This window comes from Camarhynchus parvulus, chromosome 10 (assembly GCF_901933205.1).
Source record: "Camarhynchus parvulus chromosome 10, STF_HiC, whole genome shotgun sequence".
Lineage (NCBI taxonomy): Eukaryota > Metazoa > Chordata > Aves > Passeriformes > Thraupidae > Camarhynchus > Camarhynchus parvulus.
The window spans coordinates 4,261,212-4,287,187 of NC_044580.1; the positions used below are offsets into that span (position 1 = coordinate 4,261,212).

The 25,976-nt window shown below is 46.3% G+C and overlaps 1 protein-coding gene across 1 annotated transcript in view; it reads right to left on the reverse strand.

Moving 5' to 3' along the window:
* Window positions 1-464: 464 nt before the first annotated feature.
* Window positions 465-25,976, reverse strand: part of PSTPIP1 (proline-serine-threonine phosphatase interacting protein 1) — a 46,993-nt gene continuing 21,481 nt past the window's right edge. The window contains exons 4-15 of the mRNA XM_030955451.1: window positions 18,116-18,150; window positions 17,094-17,200; window positions 15,165-15,227; window positions 14,065-14,163; window positions 12,386-12,431; window positions 11,510-11,589; window positions 9,058-9,156; window positions 8,462-8,558; window positions 5,152-5,233; window positions 3,485-3,555; window positions 2,200-2,297; window positions 465-684 (exon numbers count right to left, since the gene is read on the reverse strand). Of these exons, the coding sequence (XP_030811311.1) occupies window positions 553-684; window positions 2,200-2,297; window positions 3,485-3,555; window positions 5,152-5,233; window positions 8,462-8,558; window positions 9,058-9,156; window positions 11,510-11,589; window positions 12,386-12,431; window positions 14,065-14,163; window positions 15,165-15,227; window positions 17,094-17,200; window positions 18,116-18,150 (1,009 nt within the window). The 3' untranslated portion in view covers window positions 465-552. The remainder of the gene's footprint in view (window positions 685-2,199; window positions 2,298-3,484; window positions 3,556-5,151; window positions 5,234-8,461; window positions 8,559-9,057; window positions 9,157-11,509; window positions 11,590-12,385; window positions 12,432-14,064; window positions 14,164-15,164; window positions 15,228-17,093; window positions 17,201-18,115; window positions 18,151-25,976) is intronic.

The following is a 25,976-nucleotide window of genomic DNA, read 5'->3' on the forward strand; positions in this document are numbered from 1 at the left end:
CCTGGTCCTTCAGGTGCTCCTCTCAGGGTGCATTCACTGTTTTTTGTATTTTCATCTGTGACTGATAAACCATCCTCTGTCAAAAATGCCAGCATGGGCTGTGCATGGGGAGAAAGGGATCCATGGCAGAGAATGTGGCTGCCATGACCATGAGAGTGACTCCCAGGCTGCCTGGGGACAGTTCTCCAGCCTGCAGAGACTGCACTTGCTTCTGTGATCTTTCCCTTTGCACAGCCGAGATCTGGGCAGGATTTTCCTCCCAGGATCACCAAGCTCTGAAACATTGCTGGCAGCACAGTGTGCTGAGTGACTGTGCCAAAACATGCAAGTCCTAATCTCTCAGTTTTTTCAGAGAGTGGAGGCCAGGAGAACAATGGGATGAAGCAGGAGCAAGGGAGAGAAAAGCATGGTCAGTTGGTTATTTCCTGACTGGTGGTTGTAGAAAACATTATTATTATTGGGATGCTCTTGGTCAGCTGAAGCAGACCTTGTGTGCTGATTGTTTTCAGTAATAGAATATTTGTAAAGTCTGAGGACTGGGGCTCCTTGTCATCAAAGCTTCTCAAGGTAGGAGCCTGGCACGAAGCCCCTCTGGCCGTTCCTTTCTGCTGTCCACCAGCCGTCGTCGTTCTCCGCAATGACAACCACGGTGTCCCCCTCGCTGATGTCCAGCTCATCCACGTTCTGAAAGGAGACAGGGAGAGAGATGGGACAGCCTGACAGCACAGGGGAGCCTGAGAAGTATCTGGTGGGGTTTTTTAAATCCTGCTCTTTATCAACAGTCCTGGCTCTGGGATTAAGCATTTTGGCTATTTCTTTAAGATGCTCAGATTTCCCCAGGCTCCAGGGTGCCTCCTCCTGCACAACCTGATGGTTTTATCACTGGGGAAGTCCAGAAAGGGTTAAACACCACTCTCCTAAAGCAGCTCACCATGACCTGCATAGTCTGCAGGTGTTGCTAAATAGAGCACAGCTTAATTCCTAAGGGGGATAGCAGTGCCTCTGCTAATCCGTGCCTGAAATAGGTCTGTCAGTCCTTTTAGCAGGGGACAGCAGTGACCAGTGGGGGACAGTGACTCTTGGGCAGCGGTGACTTTCATCCCCAGACAAATGCAGTAGTTGCAAATAAGCTCTCCCTGAGCTCCCAGGCAGCCATCAGTGTTCAGTGGTGCTATCCTATTTTCCATAGGAAACCACTTTGCTGCCCACAGTGTAGTAAATAGAAAACAGCATAAGGGAGGCTTCCAGAGATGTTTGAGGTGTCAGCTAAAACTGAATTTAATGCACCTGAGTCGGTAAGAATGGACTCAAAAATGAGAGACCTCAATGTACAATATACTAAAGGTAGTAAGAGGCTCTTTTCTCAGCAGGGAATATCCCTGTGTGGCACAGTTTTAAGGGACTCCTGGAGAAATGAGGTGATCCAGTAGTCTCCTTAGGGGAACTGCCATTAACAGTGAGGTGCTTTCAACTGTGCTTGCATGAAATTTCATGTAAATAATAAATGAAAGTTTAAAATGAAGCAAAAAAAAAACCCAACATTGAATAAAAGGTGTTGGAATACTGCTGTACCTAAGGGAAAGTGCTCCTTTTGAGCTTTTTCTCTGTTTTCACAATTTATCTGGCATTTATCTATTTTGTCACTATCACATTTCCTCAACATTGGCTGTTGGTGGCAGGTCCCTTGGTGTGAGGCTCTCTGCACTGAGACATCAAACATCCTGGATGCTGTTTCTTCTGCTGATCTAAAGCTAACAAAAGGAACCTTTAAACTCACATGTAAAGCAAGTGGGGTTAGAGTCCAGGTTCTGGAGTCCATCTGAATTAGCAAATATTTATAACCAGTCCATTCACAACCTTTTACTAATGGTATTCTGCCTAGTTAGGACTGCAGTCAGGGAGAGTTCAATATCCCAGTTCAGGATGTAGGTTGTTCTCTTTAAGCTGGCAGATGAACCCCATCCACTGTGATTCTGCAGCTTGCACCATGGAAGTACAGGAAGGAATGTCCTTTATGGGATTCTGCCCTCTCCAGCATGGAGAACCAGTGTGCTAAACTGGAGCAGGACAGACCATGGCCCTGGCTGTAAGATGACAGTAACATCTCCTTCACAGAATTTACACTTCCAGGATGTTTCAATCAGCATCACTTATTTTAAATATGACTCTCTGGAATGTTTCTTTTGAAGCCTTTTTTACCTGGGCTGTGTAGTCATAAAGCACTCTGTAGTCCTGTGATGATGTGATCTCAGCTTTTTCATTTACAAAGATGGATGCATAGACTCCTTCTGTTCTCTCTGCAAGGGGTGGGGGTGGGAAGGAAGAAATACCCAGCACAAAAACAAAGAGTTCAGTTGCTAGTAAAAGCATGGGATCATATGCAAGAGTTCACAAATACAAGGCTTTCTGTTCTCTCTCTGCCTGAAGATGCACACATATAGAAAAGCTGCTGTGAGCTGTAGGTAAATCTTGCACAAAAACTGTCCCCCATTGATGGGATGACAATACACCCATTGAACTTTGTGGGAGGTCGGAAACGAGCTTCAGCCTCAGGTTGGGAAAAAGGTTTCCCCTGGTAAAATCCAAGTCATCCAAGGAGGGAAACACTGATTAAAATTGTTTAACAAGTTGCTACTGGGGGTATAAAATTCTAGCAGTTCCCTGGCTAACATAAGATTTTCCTTTTCCCCTTGAGAAAAATGGAAAATACTGTGCCAATGGGTCACCAGACATTTTCCAGGGGTTTATACAGTTCTCACATAGCTATTTGCTACGGACATCACTGTTTTTTGCAGATGTTTTGTTTTAATACAGCTTGTTGTAATTAGGGAAGCTTCTCCTTTCTTCCCAGCATCTGTCTGGGGACTTCCCCTGCTGAGCACCAAGTGCAGCAAGAGAGAGTCTGGGCTGTGCCTCTGGGTGCCCAAGCAGGCAGGGCTGGCAGAGGCAGTTTGAAAACAACTTTTCTTTTGGTAAGAACTACAGTTAAAATGCTTTTGTTTACTATCCACTCAATAAAAATGTCATAAAATGTTACCTTTTACACAGTCAAAATACTGTGTTTTAAATATCATCTGATCAATTCCTAGTTATAAGGATTACAAGACAACAGTGTCACTGTGAGGTGAGATGGATAATTGTATTAACAAACACATGCCTGGTGTGTTAAAAATTGTATGTATTCTGTGGGGTTTTTTAGTAGTAGTGATGGTACACAAAGAGAAAACTAATAGCTATGTCAGACTGCTGCTCTGAATGTACAGGCCCCCCCGCTTAGATGGAGGTTTTGAAGACTCTGTGGATTATTTGGCACTTTAAACTGGGAAATTTGTTGATACACATCCAAGCAAAATTAATTTCCAGACTACTCTTGCCTGCCAACATGTGAATATCTGCTGTAGGCTTCTGCTCCATGTCAAAGCCTGGTTTAGCAACACAATCTAAAACAAACACATCTGGTAAACTGATTTCCTGCAGAGCATACCCAGAGGAGGGGCTGAAGGAGTGGCAGTTTCTGTGTTGTTTTTGCTGCTCCCATGCAGTAGTCCGGAGAATCTGCAGAACCAAGAGAAGCCAAAACCAAAATGAGTGAACAGGCCTGGGTATGAGCATTCCTTCATCTCAGCTCTGACTCAGCCTTCCCTCCATCTGCTTCACAGAGTAGATGTCATCTCTTTCCATGGCCTTCTATTTTGTTTTATGCTATAGATATATTTATCTTCCTTTAAAAATGTGTTTTTAAAAATGCAGCAGACTATTGAACCATCAGCCTTCACTAAATTGTGCATGAAATGCAGTAGATAATTTTTTTTTGTAGAGCCAAAGGCTCATGGTGTGAAACTCCAATTATTCCACAATCTTAAAATGATGAAAATTGTCAGTTGCTTATAAGAGATTAACATCTCTTTGTGTTTAAGGAAAACCCTGATACAATTTAAAATACAGAGCTTGTGTAACAAGCCTTTCTAAAAGCTGTGAGTTTAAGTGAATTTTTATTTTAATCTATCCCTAGTTATTTCCTATATCACAGCTGGGTACTGAAGACTAAGCAAAGTGAGAAAATGGGTTAGGATTCTCAAGCAGAGATAGAAATAGCATTGCATGCTTAAGGCATATTTAAAGGGTCTGAGTTTTCAGCTAGTGAACATTCAGTTTTTCTGGAAAATGGATTTCCTCTCTCAAGAGTTCCTGAAAGACTCAGGCTGAGTCTCTCCAGGCTCCTTGCCCATGCTGTTCACAGTTGTGCTCTGAATGGCAGGACAATTGTCTTATGTAACTGCACAGGATGCAGCACTGAATTCATTATTAGAGAAGATCCAGTTTCCAACTGAAAAACAAAGCCTTGTGTGTAACCCTGAGCACATCCCTGGCAAGCCTGGACCACATTCCAAATGGGAGATCACTGCCTGCTCCTTGTCCTTGCCATGTCATAGGGCTTGTTAAATTTTAAATCTCTTCTGCTTTAACTGTGATGCCCTCCCCACCGTGAATTTGCCATTTTAGTATAAAATATTTAAACCAATAGAGACACCATGCTCTTCTGCTGTTATGACTGCATCCATGTTCTAACATTTACTAGCAGAAATGGATCAGAATGAGGAAAATTGCCTCCCTGATCATCACAGTTTTCCACCCTGTGTTTTCCCCCTTGGATCCAGACAGAGAGAGCAGCTGTTCTGCTCAGCAGAGTGGTGCTGTAAGCATGGAGGAATGGCCCCAAAGGAGGAATGGCCCCAAAGGAAGGCTCCTCCAGCCTCTGCTCCCAGACACATTCACCTTCACCCTCCCTGGAACAAACTGGTTTTGTTGCTACGTGCCCTGGCTCAGTAAGAAAGAGGAAACTCTGGCTGCTCCCTCCCCACTGCTGGCCCAGTAATTGTGTGATGAACTCATCCCCTGTCCCTCCTCCCACCGGGGCACGCCAAGATCACTCTCACTGCATTTCCATGCCTTCACTTCTTCTCTCTCGTCACACTCACTGCTACCTACTGCCTCTTGCTACCCTGGAGAGAGGCTACCTACTGCCTCTTGCTACCCTGGAGAGAGGCTACCTGCTGCCTCTTGCTACCCTGGAGAGGCTACTCCTGGCTTCCCAGGAGTGTTTTGTGCCCAGGCAGGGCTGCTGCTGTGGGAAGGGACCCCTGGCCTCACCTCTTGATCATGCCACAGGCCGGGCTGGGGCTGGGGCTGCTGCTGCGCTCCCGGCTGTAGTAGCTCTCGTAGCCTATGGCATCTGCACGGGGCAAGAAAAATGAGGTGTTCAAACAGGAACCACTGAGAAAACTCTGCTCCCTGCCACAGTGTGCCCTGGGGCTGCTGGAGCAAACTCAGGGGAGCACCTGCCTGCCCACACCTGTGTTATAGATGGATAATGAGATGATTGCCTCTCACAATTAAAAGGTAACTCATGTGTGAATATTAGGAGAAGCTTTAGTGGTGTATAGTTATGTTATTTTAGTTTAGATGTCCTCTGTTCTCCCCATAGTTCCCTTTCCCCCCCTGTATAGTTGCCATGAGACAGCCTGGGCTGTCTAGAACAGGTAAAGGAAGGCTGCACAGGTGTCCCTTGCATGGGGCAGTGGGGAATGGAAAAGCTTGGTGCTTAGAGGGTAGACATGGCAACACCTGACCTCCAATCCAGTTACAGAGCAGTCTCCACTGATAAATGGCAAAGAAGAGCTGACTGACAGACTTTGGGAGGGGTCAGGGCTGGCTGATGCCACCCCCAGGGGTATAAAAGACTGAACATCCATCTTGAAGGGAACTGGCCACATGGTATGCATGAGGGGCAGTTCCCAGGGTTGCAGCTTTTTCCTAATGTAGTCCTTTGCTGTATTTTTGTTAAGGTTTAATAAACCTCTTTAAATTTTCAAAGTGAGCAGTTGTCTCTCACACCTGGAATGAGGCTGGAGCAGCTCAGGGGAACCTGGGGGTTTGACAGAAGCCATTCCAGTGGCTGTGAACAGCCATGGCCCTGGTGGCCAGGCACCCAAGGCCCATTCCAGGAGCTGTGACTGCCCTAATGAGGAAGGCAGTTTCCTCCATGGCTGTTTCTTCTCTGGCCTCAAAGCTCAGGATTTAAGGGGGCAGAATATGGTCACTGAGTGCCCTAAACCTGTTCATGACAGAATTTGCTGCAGCGCATTTTGTTTCTTCTTTCCTCAGTCAGGAATTTTTGCCAGAGCTGGGGATGTTTCTGAGTGTTATTGCCTGCAGCAGTAACGAGCAATTTCCTGGTGTTTGCTTGTGTGTTTCCCCACCTCTCATACCTCCCCCATCCACCTCCTGAGAGCTTATTTGCTGTTTACTCAGAGATATTTGGGTTTTGTTCTCTCAAAAACACTTAGGTTGCAGTTCCTTCGCTCTCCCCTGTGGTGTCGTTAAGGGTGAAATTCAGACCATCTCCAAGTGTAACTTTACAGATGAAATAGTCACAGATGGATTTATTTGTCAGCTCAGAGCTCCCAGTGCAGTTTTCCAGCTGCTGGCCACACAGCCTGCTCCAGTGAGAGCCAAGCAAACACGAGTGAAGCCTGTGATAGTGTTTTATCTCAGCCCTGATAGCAGCACGGTAACAAAGACATTAGACCGGGGCTAAAGGTTCTGTTGACATTCTCACACTGCGTCAGCCAGGTTACTGAGCAGAACAGGCACCCAGAGCTAGGGAGTGTGAAGAATCCCTACATATAAGACTCACAGTAATTAGGGAGTTTTCTGACCAATTTAAGGGTCTCCTGTTGCCCTTCTGCATTGTCCCCTTGGTGCAGTTTCCAGTCTAGAGGGCATTGTAAGACTGGCTAGAAAAGGAAGTGAGCAAGACCATCAGGAAGGTTTGGTCAGGGTGAAGGTCTTCTGCCACACAATGCAAAATGACACCTGGGTTTCCTCCTGCCTTTTGCAAATAATAGCACAGATCAACAGGTCACCATGTGCTACAGTGCACACTCATTAACCAGAGCTGTGGAGAAATTAGGATATTGCTTCCAGAACATTTTCTGTCGTTTTCTAGAAGGTGACAAAAATAAACAACAAAAAAACAAGTTAAAAAACCAAAAAAACAGGTTATTCTTTGCCTTTCATAAAGCTCTCAAGGGTTTTTTCCACCTAGTTCTTATTAGAAACAACTCTGACATGGCCAAGAGCTTTCTGTAGAAATTTCCTAGGTGACTGGAGAATGACAAACCTTAAATAGGAAAAAAACCCCAAAAACCTAAACCATGAAACACCAGCTAAGAATTACACATTCCTTAGTATACAGAAGTGGTTTTACACTGTTGCAAGGCACAGTTCTCCTTTCTGCCACTGAAAATGTAATTTTTCCTGGGTAAATTCTCCTTATCAGTGAATTTAAATCCCCTATGTGAAGAAGAATAAACTATAGCAGCAAAATGGCATCCAGTGCACCAGTATCAATATACTAGTTTTAAAAAATTCCCAAAAACCCCAATTTTTAGCCACTGTAAGTAATGGCAAAAAGGCTGAGTGAAAAGCAGGCCTCAGATAGCTCAGTGCTGAGTTAGTGGCAGCACCCAGCTCTGCTGAAGAAAGGCCTGGGGTGCAATTCCTGCCAGCTTTGAGCTCTGCAGTGAAATCAAAGGGTGGAACTTGTTCTTGGAGGAGATAATTATCCCCAGGGATCAGGCCCTGATTTTGTACCTGTACAACTCCTAGCATGAAGGGTTTTATGTTTTATGTAACTCTCTTGTGCTGCCTGTTGAAGAACAGGTGTGGTTTGTGTCTGGCCATGTGACACATCAGACGGCTCCTTTCCTGCAGGATGTTTGGAGAACTCCTACCCTGGAGCAGCAGGTTTTCATTCTCCACCTGCTCTTGCCTCATGCTGGGTCAATCTCCATTTCAGACCAGAGGTTTTGAGCACTGGAGTCAAGGAAAAAGCAGCTTTGGCTTGAATGGGCAGAGCCTGACAGCAGTTCTGTGTGCTGGGGCAAAGCCAATTTCATTCAGAATTTCTCCCAGCCAAAGTCTTGGCTTATGCAAACTTCCTGAGAGCAGAAGATTTGTTATTCCCCATTGGGCACGTGGAACAGAATAGAAAAGTTCTCTGTGCTGCAAATGAGGAGGCAGCACCTCTGCCAAGGGGACACTGGGGTGCAGTTACTGGTGAGGTGGCTCTGTCTTGTCACACTGCAGGAAGCTGAAGTTGCCATTTCTGCAAGGCAATTTGCCACCTCCTTAGCAGTGTCAATTCAGCTGTACTGTGAAATGAGCCTGGCTGCAAAGCCAAAACAAGTTTTTTCTTCCTTGGAGGGTTATTTTTAATCTGGATCATTCTGCTATCCCACTTAGAGCATCACTCAGGCAGCAATGGCAGCACAGTGTGGGGGAAGTGAGCCATGGCAGGTGGGAATGAAAAGTTGGAGCAGGAATTCCTCCAGCTGGTTTCACCTCCAAAGGATGTGTACTGCACAAGGCATCTGACAAGATCAGTAGGAATAATTACCTGGAGGTTGTGTTCCTGTCATTTTTTTCTTAATGAAGTAGTCTATGTCTGACTCTACAACACAGTTCTCCAAGCTGACCCGAACCTCTTCATACATCTACAAAACAGAATCCAAGAGTTTAATTTAACTTTTAACATTTCACGTTGAATTAACAAACAATGCTCTTGTAGTAATTGTTCCCTTAAGAAACACTTTATACTTGGTAGGTGTCTGACCTGGCTGCTCTTCAGCCTGCCCCCTGTACCAATATTCTTGTAAACACATCTGTTTATGCTCTGGATAGTCTTTAAAGAGAGCAGGACAAAGGCAGTCCAGAACTTTTCAATAGAGAAATGAATAGCAGGAATCAACCATTCAAGGTCAAATCTAGTGTACTCTTTACATCTTCCACTTTTGAGGCCATGACTGGATGCCTTTTTTGAAACTGAGTCAGAGCCCAAGTACACTCAGCAGTGTTTTGGGAGCAGGGAGCATTCCCCAGCCCACCAAGGAGTGCCACCAGTGCCACCAAGTGACACAGCTTGCAGACATGCATCTGGATGGCGTCTGGGAGAGCAGGAGTGGACATTTCCCTGCAGGGCAGGGCAGGCTGTACCTCGTCATCCTTCACACACTGCAGGGACAGCTGGTTGCAGTGCACCCACAGCGAGTTGCGCAGGATCGTGATGCGGTCGCACTCCTGCAGCTGGAAGACCTAAAACCAAACAGGAAACGTGATGGAGCCTGGTGGCATTGAGTTCTTGGTTCTGCAGGCTGGGACAGGGCTGGGGATGCAAACCTGTGCTGAGGGCACCATGGTAAAGGATGTTTTTTCAGTTGGTGGAGAAACTATATCTACTGTTCATGCTCAAAAATTTGTTCTAATTGGTTGCACCAAATTAAAGTTCTATTTTAGAGACAAAAACAAAGCAGGGGAGAGGAATCCAGATCTGGATTTGACTGCTACCTCTGCTGTTGAGGATTTCAGAGTCAGGGTCCTGTCTGCCCATCACCCTGAAATCTGGATTTAACAGATCAGTAGAGTACTGGCTCTGCTGAGGGGGTTGTATTTTGTAGAAATTTCCTAGGTGAAATAGGAAATTTTGTAGAAATTCCCTAGGATAGTTTTGCCTCTACCTCTAACATAAATACAACCCTCTATGAAAGGGTTGTGTTTATGTTAGAGGGAAAACTATCCACCTCTGCCATCTAAAATATCTCTGTAAACTTTTCTCTTTTGTAAGTACTTGAGGCTCTCTGGAGTTGACTCTGCATATCAAAGGTTACTTTTGTGGTAAAGAGAATGCAATTTTCTGTCTTCAGAGTTATTCCCTTCCTTCATCTGTCTGGCTTCCTCATGTTGCTGCACTGCTTAGGGAGAAGGAAGGGGGCAGAGAGAGAAGTGTGAACCGATTTGGGGAAAGAGGCAGATAAGCTCTTTCTTTAAAAACTTGAAAAAAACCAAATCACCCTGATCTCTACGTTGTACTGTTAAAAGTAGAACAAAGTTTTGGTTTTCTATGAGGTGTGAAAATCTCAGATGCTTCCAGCCATCTGTCTCCATCTCTATTTGCTAGTAATTATGTCCAGAACACCACAAATGTGTACAGAATTCAGCAGAACACTCAGTTGGGTATGCTTCCTGCCATCTAATGACTTACCAACTAAAGAAACCCAGAAAAAGAAATCTGTCAAGGGAGCAAGCTCTGTGGGGACTGGTTTCTGGGAGTAAAAGGTTTTAAAGAGAGCCTGCAAGGTGGAGGATGAGTATTTGGATGCTCGTTCTGACAGAAAGCCTTTGGCCCTTGAGGCTGCTGAAACAGCACCAGAGCCAGCAGGGAATTTTCCAGATAAATGGTGTCCTGTCAGGAAATGCAGTTAATCCAAGGGGGAAGTGTGGTGACTCTGGCCTTTCAAGCCCTTGTCAGCACCCAGAAAAGCCAGAAAAGCACAGCTGGGTGCTGTGTTTGGCACAGCCCTTGTGACAAAGGCCACCCCAGAGCTGCCCCTTGCCAGCCAGCACTTTCAGGCTGGGGTTGTCCAGCACTCAGTTACAGACCCAAGCAACCCCAGCACTTCCACATTCCCCACTATGCAGCCACAAGTGTAGGATCTTAAGCTGCTTTTTGTACTAATTTTTAGTTTAAAAAAACCCCAAAGAGTATCAGTTCTTCTCTCTGCAAGCACTTTTAAAAGAAGGCACTAAAGATGCCCTTGCTTTATGAGTGGCTGTTTGGATTAAGCAATGGTCACAAGCTCTGTGGGCTGGCCAGGATTTAGCTATATGGGACAAAAAAGAGTGTGAGGCTGTGGAATGCTTCACTGGTTTGTTGGCTTTTTAAGAAGAGAGAAAATATGCATCTTTGGAAGACTAAGGCTTGGCATAATATCTGTGGAAATGTCTGTGCCAGTTGTGGGGCTTTTCAGTCCTCTCAGGGAATATTTAAGAGGAGGCAGAGAACTGGAAATGTATCCTCCTGGCATTTTGTTTTATGTGGAAATAAAACCTGCAACAAGTAAATATAGCAAAATCAGACTTTAGCAGATGGGCAAATGTACTTGAAGGATTACTGTGATCAAATGAGTGGCTGATTTGGATGCCAACCAGTTCCTGTAAATTGTTGTGCAAAACTTAATAGCCAAATCTCCTTGTCCATCCTCAGTAAAATGGAGACAGAGACTTCTCTACCACTGCCTTTCATCTGAAAGATTATTTCATTGCAGAGGACAAACATTTTTGCAGGTGAATTTAAAATGCTATGAAACATAAGAGTGATTGGGGTATGTACCAGTTCATATATTGCTCCTCCTCTCCCACCTCTGCACTTATTCCCCTCCTTTATTTTTACATAGCTGTGCTGACCAAGCAAGGAGAATGTCAGTGATACAGGAGCAGCTATGTCTAAATAAACTCTAGTTTTTGCAGTAATTTTGCAAAGACATCTGTTGGAACTCCACATAAAGCAAACAGCAAAACCCTTGGGGTGGCATTTCAGGCCTTAGACTGAAATCTTCCAATGGGATAAAATAAAGAGTGTGCAAACATCTCTGCAGAAGTCAATGTTTACCTCACAGGTTTTGATGTGTTCCTGCTCCCACTCTGTCCTGACCTTATCCAGCTGCTCGATGTTCTGCTTGTAAACGTTCTCTGTAAACACAGACACAGAACACAACCCAACAGTCAGGAAAAAGTGCTACAGCCTTTCTCTCTTTCCTCCTATTGGGCCTTCCCTGTGATTTCCTATACTTCAGGCCTGTGGTTTGCTTGAGTATCACAAGAATATGTGAGCTTGGGACAGGTGGGGCACAATAATTATTGGGTTTTTTCTTTGTAGCTATGTACTAGAGTAAGGATTCTCTCTGTGTGGTTTACAGCTATAAACTTTATGGTAAGGATAACACAATTCAGAGATGAAGAGCCTGGACCTTGCTTGGGCACTGAGCATCCTGAGGCTCTCTCATTCCCAGCTGAGCCATGTGATTTGGTGGAAGCTGTTCCATGGGGAGGGAGGCACAAGCCTGAGCTCCTGAGCCAGCTCAGGTTGTGCTGGCCTGTCCTGCTGGCCATACATACAGCTGTGGCCGGAGATCACTGCTGTGCTCATGCCCATGGGGATGGGAGATGGGATTTGGGCTCTCTCAGGGCAATTTGAGCTCTACTGTGCTTTCAGACTTGCTTCAAGAAGAGCTTTTCTTCTCTGGGTGAAGTCCCTAAAGGAAGTCTTCTGTAAATTCTTTAATGCAAGCAGGACACTGGCATTTCCACAGAGGGGAGTGATTGCCAGTGACTGTCAGGTTGCTGCTCTTTAGAGGCTTCTTCATTAATATTTGGGTAGGTGACTCTGGGAACCCTGGCAGCCTGGGTGATTTGGATGTGCTCTATCAAAATCCTGTGCTGGTAGATCTTTGCTGAGGAGACTCAGTTCAGCTGCAAACAGCATCACCTGCTTCATTTGCTGCATCTCTGCACTGCTTGGCTTTGTTCTGGCTCTGAAACAGGAACAGAAACACCCCAAATTAACTTCTGACATATTTTTGCTTCTGCCCCAGTTGGTTGTGCTGCCTGCTCTCTTTTCCCCCCAAGGGGAAAGGCTCTAACTTACAAGAACTTCCTGGCTGTCCCCCCTTCATGCACAGTTCTGCTGAATGGAGAAGGGACCAGAATTTCCCAGGTGCAGCCACAGGTGCAACGACTTCAAGGGAAATCTTTCCATTCAGACATCCCTGCCAGAGGAGCTGAGAGCCAGGGTGATCCAGCCTGAAGCTGTGCCTGCTGGCTGAGCTGTTTTTTCTCAATTGTTTGATGTGCTTCTCTAATAGATATTTATAAGCAGAAATAAATGGCAGTTAAAATTCTCATGTAATACTCAGATGAAAAGCACACAGCTTTTAAAATACTTTGCAAATGCCAGATTTTTTCCCATAACAACTCAAAAGCCTAAAAGTGAAATTCACTCTAAGTAGAAGTCCTCTGTTTTAAAAACCTGCAGCTTTTAGCAAATGAGAAAACAGCAATCAGTGACAGGTCTGTACTCTCAGGTCCTTCTGCACAGATGGGGTGACAGCACAGTAATGCTCTGCTCTGGACATCAGAGTCATGCATTCTTCCCCCTGCCCTTGAAGACAAGGCTCAGGTAGGGGCTCTTATGATCATATTCCTCATCACAGCTGGCTGGGAAATGTGGAGTAAGCTGGGAATAGAAGTTTCATTCTTGTTTGCTTCCTGGCCCAAACTGTTTGCAAATGCTGAGCAGAATTAAACAGCTCGAGCTGCCTCTGTGCATTCCCAATGTGCTGGCACGTTCAGGGAAGAGCTGGCAATGGAGCACCCTGGGATCCTTCTGCATGGAAGGAGCTGGGTCAGGTTTAGCTGCCATTGGAGCTGTGAAATGTTTGGTGTCATTTTGGCAGGGCCAGGATTCCATCCCCTCTTTGCAGCTAAGCTGCAGGGGTTTGCTTATCAAAGATTAAGGAATGCTGGAAATTAAATGTAAAGTTCTGATGCTGTTTTTAGAGTCTCCACACCACCACCCCCCTCTCCTTAAGATGATTTTTGATCCTTTTTGCTTACACTGCACTGATTTTTATTGAGCCAAAGGGAGTTCATTTATTTTGTTTGCTCCATCTGTTTCACTGTAAAATGTTCCCATTAAAAGTTAGTGAATTGTCAGCTGCAAGTATCAAGACGATGCAATGAAGGACTGCAGTGCCTTAATTTCCAACGATTTATTTTTGAGTCTGTAAATTTAGTTGAAATTAAACTCACCATGAGGAGGAAAATGTTGAGAAAAAGATGCATTTTAATGTAAGATGCTACACCTACTAAGTGTAAGAGACCAAAAGGCAAAACTAACTGCATGACATATTTTTGACTTGTTTCTTTTTTGTAATGAGTTATTTCAGAGAAAAATCCCATTCAGTTTCCTTTCAGGATTCATAGAGCAATTGGAGCACAGCCTGGCATAAATTAATTAGATAACTTCATCCCTTCCCAGAGGATTCTTTGGGGTTAATTTCAAAACAAAGCCCCTGGCATCCTGTAGAATGGATTAATTGTATTCTTTTGTAGCTGGAGAAGGTAAACCCCCATTTTCCCCCTGGACAGCTGTGTCCTGTCAGGTACCTTTTCTGTTTGCTTTGGGTTGCCTGTGGCGCTGATGCGTTCGAAGGACTGCTCGGCCTCGTCCGCCTCCCTGCACTTCTGCTCGTAGCTCTTCTTGGACTGGTGCAAAGAGATCACACATCAGGGGGTGCCTGGGGCAGCAAGGCTGGATTCCCCCCAGAGCTGTTCCAGCCACTTCCTCCTCTGCAGTCTGGGGCAGCAAATCAGTGCCCAGGGTGGGCAATAGAAAAAAATCCCAATGGCACCGTAAGGAGGCAGAAAAAGAGAACTGAAACATTGGAATGGAGCTGACAGCACAGACTGAATCCTTTTCCTGCAGCCCTGAAATTGCTTGCTTTGTACAACTGCAATTCCCTGCAGGGGTCAGGAGTGCACAGGCTGCTCTACCACCACTGGTGCCCCAGGTATCTGCCCAGGAGCCAAGGAGAGAGGAATTTGGGAGCCCATGTTCCCGGGGTGGCTGTGGGGTGGGTGGTCAGGTGTTGCCTTGGCCATTGCTCCAAGCTGTGAGGCAGAGCCAGCACCCCATAGGCAACAGTCTTGGGGCAGTTCTCAGAAGCAGGAGAAATCTTTATTTGCACCAAACATCTCTATATCTTGGAGATGCACTTAGAACCACCACATTAAAAAAAAAAAACATTAGTACACCTCCAGCTGTAGCACTAACAGGTCTGCAGCTACTTTCCTTTAGAGGCAGGTTTGGAAACCAAACCCAGCTGCCTGTAGTTTCTGTACCTGCAAGCTTTCCAGATGGAGAGGATTCCTCCTGCCTACAAGATTCCCTCACTGTTCTTAAAATTGTACTTACACACTGAAAAATTACATTTACTCCTCTAAGCACCCTTGCCTAGAGAGAATGAAATCCTGTTTGACCTGGGGCACCAGGTCAATTCATCCTGCATTAACCTTCTGGAGACTTTTCAGTGGGCACAGCAGGGAAGATCAGCTTCCTCCTCACAGCAGGAATGACAGCTTCCCTCCCTCACACACCCTTGCACACTCACACTGCTTTGACCTTTCTCTAAATAGAGGTACACGTGATACAGATTTTACTGGAACCAGTTTGCATCAGGAAAGCTGCCCAAGCCCTCCCTGCTTACCTCCATGGTTTTCTTATAATGGGACAGTTTGCTCTTCTGCATCCTCTCCATTGCAGACTCGTACTGTAAGAAACACACACAGGTCAGCATTTCTTGCTTTGGACTTTTCCTCCTCTTTCCAGCAGCAGGATTAGGAGAACCACAGTCAGGGCCTTTCTATAAGCCAGCTCCCTGTGGGCAAAATTACTTCACTCTGCTTTTATAAATGACAGGTTTCTAAGTGATACAGAGAGCATCAAAGTGCCAGGTAAAAAAATAATCCCAGATAATTCTGCCTCAGTGGTTTCCATTAATAGCAGAGAGGATGTAGATCTTCATTGTCTTCCTTGCCTTTTTTTTTTGTTTGTTTGTTTGTTTTCTTAAGGAGATGAAATGCTGCAGCACCCAGTCACAGTGGGCTCTGCCAGCAGGGCTCCTTTGCTGCTGCCAGAGCTTGATCCCTCATCTCTGCAGACCCACAGAGCACAGGTAGTTGTCCATTTTCAATCCAAACAATTCCTGTCTCTTTTATATTCCACTGGTTCTGGCACCTTTATGCTGAGTGTGATTTGATTTCCATGCTGGAGTCATCTGGGCAGGGTTGCAAGGACAGTGCTGGATTCTCTTCCATGGTTTTAGCTGGGAGATTCCCAGCTTTATGTGACAATGAGATATGCTCCTACTGGCAGGGGATGGCTTTCTTCAGGGAGACTTTTGGTCCTTTAATCTTGACATTCTGCTCAGGCAGAACTCTCTCCAGGGCTACCCAGATGCTTGTTTCACACTGGGCACAGTCCTGAGACAGCTACAGCTACAGTGCAACACAAATCACAGCATTTTGGGAGGCTACCAAAACTGCTGACAGCATCCAGCATGTCTGATGCTGGCTTCCTCACATGCTGGACAGAGAAAAAAGCTTATCTGAGACTCCAAAGCAGTTTTTCCTTTTTTTTTTTTTTTCCCAGGCCCCTCTAACTGTTCCCAATTGAGTTACAGGCTTACAGTTCTCAGCAGGAGGGAATCTCCCTGCACATCCCAGTGGCAAAGGGAATGGGGGACAAACACTAATGAACCTGGTGCCCACTGTCTGTCTTTTAATGCATCATTTAGTTCATCAGATCACTGTCGTCTCAGATCTCAGAGCAGCACTGGTTTCACCCACTTTCATATTCAGAATTCTTTGCTATTCCAAGTTCCTGTGTGTCAGGGGCTTGTAGAAACACGATTTTTGTGGCACTGGATACTGGTTACATGCATTTTCACCTGTTTAAAATTAGCAAAGAAAGGAATATTTATTTTACTCCTCCATCACTCAGTGCTGTCAGAGTGAAGGGATGGTCCTGTCTTTGTCCTCAACCCCACAGACTCAGAGAAGGTGTGAGAGTGGTCCCTGCTGTCTCTATTGAGAGATATTTTTCAATAGACTTAGGGCTTGATGAGGTCAAAGGGGATGAAAGGGCCATAAATATACTCAATTTTTTATTATACAACATCAATTAGATGCTACTTATTCCGTGTATTTGCAGTTCAGCATATATTGCTCTTGCATCCAGCATGATATTAATTTGCTTTCATGATTTTAAACGTTTGTGTTATGCCTTTAGTGCGTGTTGGAGATTGTGCAGGGTCATATCAAAGAAAAACATTAGCAAGGGTATAAAAAAGAGAAAAGGAAGGATTAAGTTCTTATAGAAATAATAACAACAGCATCTGCAGTTACACCAGAGAGAGTAAAAGGGACTAAAGCCTCTGGCTCCTGAGTTCAGAGCATTACTTTATTTCCAGCTGGGATCAGAAGGAGATTTTTGTTCCACAGTTAGTCCATAGAGGGAGCAGGGCATGCTGGTAATGCTTTATGGTCTTTTGCACAACTCCCAGCCTATGGCAGGAGACAGGTCATCAGCACAGCCCACTGACCCAATCTCTTTCAACATTTCTCTGGTTTCTCACCTTTTTTCTTTGCTCCTTCTGCCTTTCTCGGAACTCCTCTATTCCTTTCAGTTCTTCCTTCAGCATTACTGCCAGCTGGATATGAGAGTTTCCAACACTTTCAATTTCTAAAGCAAATCAGAATTCATATTCAGTCAGTGGGAAAGTCTTTAAAGTCACATTTTTAGGAGATATTTCTGTGATGTGACTGCCTTATGAGTTGTCACAAGCAGGACAGCCTTAAAAAAGGTTTTTGTGTTTCTGCATGCCCTGACATTGCTGAGGGCTCAAGAGCAGAGTTTCTTCATGGCCCCATTTACCCCAGCTGCCCCCCTTCTTTGGGATTGAGGGCCAGGAGTTGTGGTGCAGAGGGAGGGAAGGAGCTCTGGCCTCCATCATCCCTGGATGTGCTTTGCCCTGGCTGTGCTGCTGGGCTGTCCCTGCTCTTGGGAGCTGCTGCCAGCAGTGGCCGGTCATTAGATGGTTGCATGCTGAGAATTTCCAAGGATTAGCCAAGATGGATTGAATTTCAGAGCACCTGGCTGGTGCTGTTCTAAATGGCTGGGAACTGCTCTGCATTTCTCAGCTTCAGTGCCTCTGAAATGGAACCCTGCATTTTCCAGAAATGCTGAACTGCCCCACCCAGGCCCTAAAAATATCTCAATCCAGCAGCTGCTTTTCAAGAGGGAGTTTTGGTGTAAACAGCAGGTGCCAGTGACCAGGTACAGTGTCCTATTGGCTCTCCTGGTGCTGCATTTTGTGTGTGTGAAAGGGTTTCATTGAGCCTTGGGCACATTTAGGAAGCTGGTTTGGTGTCAGTGGTTTGCAGAAGAGGGGACAGAGTTCATATCTTGTGACTGGATCCAGATAAAATTTATGTGAAGAACAAGCCATTTTCTTGCCACCAGATTGAGTAGGCACCCTTTTTCTCCCCTCTTTGCACCACGGGCTGTGAAAGAAAAGCTGGGAATGGTGTGGGGAACAGGATGGACACATTGGGTGCCTGCGTTTCCCAGGTCAGAAGGGAACAGGGAAATACTTACGTTGCTTGAGCATCTCAAATGCTTCCTTCAGTGTGCTGTGGGGCAGAAACAAGACACTTTATTAGTACTGGCTTCTAAGGATGGATTGGGAATCCAGGGAAAAACTTTCCCTCAGAACCTCAAAGATCCACATAGAGATAAAACCCATAATGGCCTCGTAATAAAAGCTGACCATGCCAACAAGCACAATAGCGTCAGTCTGCTACCATCAGGAAACGCAATAAAATGCTCCATGAAGCAGGGAATTGCACCTCTCCTTCTGTGCGCACCCTCTTCCCCAATCATACTGTTTGTGACCGTGAATGGTTACAGCCCTTCTCTCTTTGCACCTCGCAGGTAGATACAAAGGAAGGGCCGGCGGCCGGGGGGAATGGGGGTTTTTGGAGCAGTAGCCTGACGGGTGAAGTAGCCTGAAGGGCGGAGCGCTGCGTCCGGCCCCATTCCCGTCCTCGGTGCACGGTCCTGCTCCGCCGCAGCAGCGCCCGCAGCGCGTCAGCCGAGCACCCCCGTGCGGCACCGCTCAGGCTTCCCATCCATCCTCTCGTGCATTGCTCCTGCTTCCCATCCATCCCCTGTGCCCCGCTCCTGCTTCCCATCCATCCCCTGTGCCCCGCTCCTGCTTCCCATCCATCCCCTGTGCCCCGCTCCTGCTTCCCGCACACAATCCCGGCTCCCGCTTCCCATCCATCCTCGTGTGAGCGCTCCTGCCCCGCTCCAGCCCCGCTCCAGCCCCGCTCCTGCCGCATCCCACGCCCGGCAGAGCAGCACACCAGGCCGGCAGTGCCGCTCCGCACGGAGCTGCGGGATGGAGCCACACGGCTCCAGGACAGGGACACTGCGGGATGGAGCCACACGGCTCCAGGACAGGGACACGAGAGGCAGCCCCAGACTGGTGTCCTGCCTGTGGCCAGGGCAGATCCAGCTCTAGAGGCACCAGAGATACCAGCACAGATGCGATGAGAGGGCGCAAGGTGTGTGAGAGGCGTTTCTCACTGAATAGATTCCTCCAGCTCTGAATGTGCAGGCTGGCAGGGCCCTTGCACACCCAGCAGCCAGGGCTTGGGTGTGACTTGGAAGCTTTTCAGATCTGGAAATGATCTCTGCAAGGCCCAGAGTTGTTCCTGGAAGGAATCAGTGCTGGGCTCTCCATGGAGCCCCGGCGTGCCCCAGGCAGAGCCCAGGGAAGAGCTGGTGAATGAAGAGCCCCAAATCTCCCCAAATCTCTGTACCTGGAGAGCCCAGGAGAGGCTGCTATCAGTTCCCAGCCACGTGCACCCACAGCTGGGCAGGGAAATCTGCATCTCCTGGGCCATTCTGGGAGCCCCACAGGCACAGGAAGGACCCCAATTGCCCTGTGTTAATTGTGGCTGGACATCTGTTTGCTGATCAAACATTCTCCCAGCAGGGAGGCTGCCTTGCCAGGCATAAGAAAAATGCACAAATGAAGGGAAAGGTTGGGCCTGTCCTCAGCAAAAACTGCCTGGAAACCCATTCCAGATCTAAGTTTGTAGAAATATAAGGAAGACTTTCAGACAGAAAAGAAGAGCTGCTTGATTTTTTATCATATTTCAATAAGATTGTGGTGAATCTCCTGAGATAAGCCAGGGAGAACATTCTAGATTAAGTATTTTTAAACGGTTTCCTAACAATTCTTATACATTTGAAGTTTGTTTTGTAAAAAGTTAGTCTGGTGTGAAATTTTGCTGGAAACTAAATTTTCACTCCACAAAGGAAACAAGCAGTATTAGTTTCAGCTAATTAAAAGCTTGGCAGTAAAAGACAAGCTGAATATCAGCAGCAGAGATAACTTTTTCTAATGGATTATTTTGAAAAAATAAATATATACAAGGAATAAAATTTTCTTTTCCAGTCAGTAATTTTCAATAGGAGGTGTGGAATGTACTAACAACTTCATGCCTGAAACAGTTAAATACTGGAATTAAAAAAAACAGAGGGCAGTTGCAAACTGGGCATACTCTTTGCATTCTGTGTTGATTTCTCTCTCTCAGAGATTTTTTTCCCTTTGTTGTTCGTGATTCAAGTTATGCAAAAACTGACAAAATTGCTGTATAGATAATGAAAAATAGCACTCTCTCAGTTTATATCAAGGACAAAAGCAATTTGCTGCTTTTTTGGTTTCCAGGCCCCTGAGCTCCCAGAGCAGTTCATGGCCACAAGGCACCCATGGAGCTTTCTCCTTTTGCTGGCTCTCTGTAAGGCCAGGGGGTCTCTGGTGTGATCATGCACCTGGCTGTGACCCAAACACGGATCCATTTCTCCCCTGCATGGTCTCTAATGGCCTCTTCAGAAATCTCTGGCCTTTTCTTCCTTGTGTGAAGGATTTCTCCAGCCAATTCCATAGCTGCTGACTGGTGCAAGTAGGTTGAGATAGACTTAAGCCTTTTCCTTCCTTATTTTTATAATAATTTTCTAAAATCAGGTAATTGGATCCTTACATCCTTACAGGGTTTAAAGGGCCAGCAAATACGTCATCATGCCAAATTGTACATGTGGGTGAGAATAAATCAGTCAAATTTTGACTTGTGGATCCCTTTATGACTCCTTTTAGTCCTTTTAGGACTCCCTTTATGACTCCTGGGCTGCAGCAGCAGTGCTAGAGATTTGCTTCTGGATGTTCTGATTATATCAGTGAAATATTTCAGTGCCTCGCAGGGTTTAATGGAAGTGATTCCTCTAGCTGATCTATGAATGAGTTTTAATTCTGGCTGTGCTGGTGTGGATGTGAGGACGTCTCACTCTCCTGGACACTCTCAAAGTCTTTCACCCTCAGTAGATGCTGCTGCTTAGCATTCTGGTGCTAATTGATTTTTTTGGGGGTTGTCCTGTGGCTAAATTAGAAAACCTAGGGTTGAAAACAATTCAAGCACCACTGAAAATCTGATTTTTGATTTTTTTTTTAAACTTGTTCACTTCTGAGGTTTTCACCTACATTCTGGAAGACTGTTAAACCACTCTGGCTAAAGACAGAGCTCCAGCCTTCCCTTTGGGCACCCCCACATGGAGAATCCCGCAGGTGTCTCCTTGAAAATAAGGCTGCACACAAATTCACTCTGTGTGTTTGTTAAGCGACTCCCTGTTGTACATTTAAAGATTGGATTTGTCGAAATTAATTCTGGAGGAAGCCGGAGTGCCTGACTGGAGGAGGAGGGAGCAGGCAGAGCCTGTGCAGCAGCCCGGGGGGGGTTTGCCATCTAGTGGCTGCAGTGTTCTTACAATGTTCTTAGTCTTGCTTTGGCTTTTCGTGGGTTTCGTGCTTTTTGATGCTTTCTCTCTCTTTGTTTGTGGACCTTGTTTAGGCTGAAACACTGAGCTGTGCTGGGCAGTCCTCTGTGCCACGGGGACCATCAGGAATTGCTCTGAGCTGCTTCCCAGCCATCACAAGCAGAGTTTTGTTTCACCTGAGTGCAATCAGCAGAGCCCTGTTACTGGCAGTGCTTGGGTGACAGTTGTCCTCACCAAGTGCACTCTTGCATCACACTATTTCATCTGTTTCACTTTTTTCAACCTTAAGCTTGATAGTTTGGGCATTTTCCCCCCAGTACTTTGCCTATACACCCTGAGTTAACTGAGTCATTTAGAGAGTCCCTTTCTATCTTGCACACAGGAAGGTAAACCAGGTTCTTCTAACAGGAAAACCACAGATGGTTTATCATTTTCTTTCTTTGCTACCTTTGCTTGGTGAATAGAAGTCTGAAATAACCCCACCTTCCTTTCTGGGAGGTTTTTATTTTGACATTGGTACAATCTACAACGTTCAGCTGTTCTTGCAATTTTCAAAAATACCTTTAATGAAACTGAGAGGAGTCTGTGTCAGATGAGCCCTACAGAGAGCTCCCAGCAGTGCTGTCCCCCCTCAGCCCCAGAAACGTAGAGCCCAGCAGCAGAGCTGTGAAACCCAGCAGTGACAATGCCCCCTGAGGCCACCCTCAACATCTGCCTTTCCTCCTGGCACACAGGGAACACCCAAAATTGTTGTTTTACCAACAATTCCTTCTGTGAAGCCCAGTGGGGGTAGCAAAGTGTGGGGAGACGAGTCTGAAATCATCTGCTCTCAAAGAATTCCCACCTGGGGCTGTGTCTGCGCTGCAGAACAGAAATGAAGGGGGGATTGTGCTCTTTGCTCTTTAGCAGGGAGGTACCTGAGCACAGCCCAGTCCCAGGCCAGGCTCAGCACTGTCTCACCTTCTTTAGTGGGCATGTGGCAAAACCACTGGAGAATGAATTTTGCCAGGAGCTTTTCTTGTTCTCAGAGAGCTCTAAACAGAAAGGCAGCAGCCCTGAGTGCAGCTGGAAGGGTTGGTGTCAGCTCCCAGCTGGGCTGTGATGTGGAGCCACAGGAGCTGTTCTCAGCTGCTCAGAGGCTGCACTGGGCACCGGGCTGGGCTCAGGGACAGCTCTGGCATTTTGTGGCTTTCATGGAGGCAGCAGCAGCCTCTGTGCAGGGCTTCCCTATGCTCTAGGGGTTCACCTCCACCTTCTGCTGCTTGGACATTCCCAGGTGTGTGTCAGGAGTGCCCTGAGCTCAGGGGAAGGGGCTGTGTCCTCACTCCAGGGCTGGGCACTGGGAGCACACACATCACCCCAGACCTGCCTGGGGCAGGGGAGCAAACAGAAAACATCTCCATGTTCCTTCTCCTCCCTGTAAACCTGGCATCAAATTAGATCCCTTGTGGCTCCAGAATGAGCTGTGCCATCCAAATCAAAGGTTAAAACAGTCAAAACAAATTTTGTGCCTTTAACATAAGACTAAATTTCCTGACATCTCTCAGAAAGAGAGCAGCACTGCTCAAAAATGCCTGTCCTCATCACCAGAGAGCTTATCTAGATCAAATTGAACAGGGACTGAGCAGAGGCTTTGGTCCATTTTCAGAGTCCTGAAAGTTCAAAGTGCTAGTGTATCAAATCTGGGTGGGTTCAGAACATTTAAGTGGAGAATAAGCAACCATGGAAGGATGTGACCTTCCCCACTGACTTTTAGTTCAGTTCAAAAATGCCTGCTTTGTGTGGACTAACACAGAGGATTTTGTATATTAAGTGACAGATGCACTATTTTTATCCACAGGAAACAGCAATTGGCATTTCATTACAGATGCCCTCACCTCCCACTCACTGCAATGTTCTATTTCAGACACCACAGAGAAGAGCAGAGCACACATGGGCTTGAAGGAACTACCCTTTCCCGAGGTCCTAAGGAGGTGGTAGTGGAAAAAAGGGATGAAAAATGTAGGAAATCATATACATGAGAAAAGCAGAGCAAATGACAAAAATAGCTGTTGTCAGCCTAGGCAGAGTTTAAGCAGCTCGTGTGTGTTTGCATCAGTTATTTTACAGAAGAACAGAGCTCCCAGAGGCCCTGGTTTGGCTGAAGCTGAGCATGCAGCTCAGAACTGGGCTCTGGAGCATTTTCTGCTTTCGTGTTGCTGTGCTGAGGAGCTGCCCAAAGCCACTGCATGGAGATTCCCTTGCAGCCAGAAGGGTGATTCCTCTTAAAGGCACAAGCTCTGCTGAAAATCATCTCCAGTGTGAGAGGCATCATTGCTGTGATCTCAGTCTGTAGCTTGGCTGGAAATCCCAGTTTCTGTACATCCCCTCCCATGTGTGCACCACTGAGAGCACAAATACTGCCCTTTAAACTTCAAAACCTGTAGTTCTTTCTCCCCTGCTGGATATGGGTATAAGCTGTCCTTTGCCAAGAAAACATGGCTGTAGGTTTGTCATTATCTTTTTATAATTTCTTTTATGAGTAGAGACTAGGAAATGGTGATGCAGATTTAATTTTTTTAGTTTTAAAAGTGGGATAACAGGCATACATTGCTTTACCTATTGACTCAGTGGATGCTGAAATGTTTCAGGGCTTCAAATAAAAACAAGAAAACAGTGGAGGCTATTCCTTAGAAAGCTGCTACTGGTGTGGCATCCTCTGAACTTACTGGTTGCTATGGCTAGGAGATTATTTAGAAGAAATATCTTTATATGCTTGCCCTGTTGTTCTACCCTTCCCTTGGGACCCAGTGTTGGGGACAGAATACGAAGCTGAAGGGGTTGGTCTGAGCTTGTGTGATCCTTCTTGCAGCCTTAGATTGAAGTGTGTGCATTCTTCTGTGCCTTGGAATGGGCCAAGGCCTGTGGCAGGTGCTGAGTGAGAGCTGTGCCCTGGGAGGGAAGAGGGAAGGAGTTTGTGCCCCTGCAGTGCTGTGGGAAGGAGCAGCAGCCTGTGCAGTGCTGCTGCCCTTTGGCTGTCAGCACTTGGAGGGAACTTTGACTTCCTGAGCTGGATTTGTTTGCTCTGTCAGTGCTATCCAGCACCAGCTGCTTTTAGAAACCCCATCCTGGCTTTTTCTAAAATAAGAAAAGGTTCAGTGTGTCTGCCTTGCTGGTTTTGGTGCTGTCAGACACATTCTGAGCTGTGGGCTCCCAGGGCCAATCCTGACCCTGCTGTGCACAGGAGCAGCGAGGCCCTGGCCCTGTCACTGCTGGCTCTGTCCCTGCTGGCTCTGTCACTGGTGCAGCAGCATCAGACCCTGTCCCTGCTGGCCCTGAGCTCAGAGTGCTCTCACATTTCTGCCCTGGGGAATCATCAGAGCACACAGCCCCTCTCTGATGTCACTGCTGGTGCTAGGCCTGTGTGTCTGGCCTGGGGCTGTCCCTGCCAGGCTTGGGACAGAGCTCTCCACCAGAGGGGATGGAGCCATGGGAACACCCAGGGATACAGGAGGGCACAGGGATACCCCAGGGATACAGGAGGGCATCCTGCTGGCTGCTGTCACCTGCAGTCTTCTCCAGTCAAGAGAGAGTGGCCCCAGAGTTGCTGTTACGTTCCAGTGAACCCTCCCTACAATCTTTGGAGTCAGCAGCATATTCCTTCATCTGTGTCTCTGGTGAACAAAAAAGGGCAGTAGAATCTATTTATACATTTAGCTGAGTTCAGCATTTGCTCCAGCTGAAGCAGAATCTGGGGAGAGAAGGAGCAAGCCTGAAAAAATATTGAAATTGTTCTTTTCTTTGATTCAAACATAAAAGCATTTAAAATATAGGGGAGGCTTGGGAGAGAAGTGTTTTCTGCAGCAATGGCCACTCCCTGGTGCAGTGTGCCATCACCTTCTCCAGGCTGCTCTGGCATTTGGCATTCACTCATTTGCTTCTTCCCTACCCCTTGTTTTGTGCTATCCTGACTGTGCTGAAATATCAACCTCAGCCTTGCAGTTGTTTCTCTTAAGGTCTTCTGGGAATTTTCTCATACTGGAAGCTTTTGGGTGTTTGTTGTGGATGCAATTTTTATGTTCCTTTTATAGATTTTTTGAAAGGGTATCAGGTATCCTGATATTAGGAACTACTGTGGTGTGAATTTCCCAGGAGAAGTGACAGAAAGCCTCAGTATCTGAGATACTTAAAAGGTGGCTAAATTTAAGACTAGAGGATAATAATTTTGTATGAGCAAGAAAATGACTGAGTGATTTAAAATTAGTAATTCCTGCTCCTCTTCCATACATAGCATGGCACTGGAAGTCTGCAGAAACACCCTGGAAGCTGCTTTTTCCTGGTGGTTGTCAGATGGAAGTTTTAGGTGCAAATACATTAGACTTTAAGAAATACTGCTACCCAAAGCTGCATTTGAAGAGGTGAACAGCCCTGCTCAGCCTATCAAGTACTTGTAGTTCTATCAGGACTTAGTATGCTAGATGAAAATAGGAAGTCCTATAAAGAGGAAACACTTGGGAAAATGCACTGGCACAGTGCAGCAGCATAGTCCTTTCAAGCTTTTATTATTATAGGGAGTACATAGATTCCCTCCCTCAAGCCTCCCTGGAGGGCTGACCTTGAGGGCAGAAGTGCTGCCAGC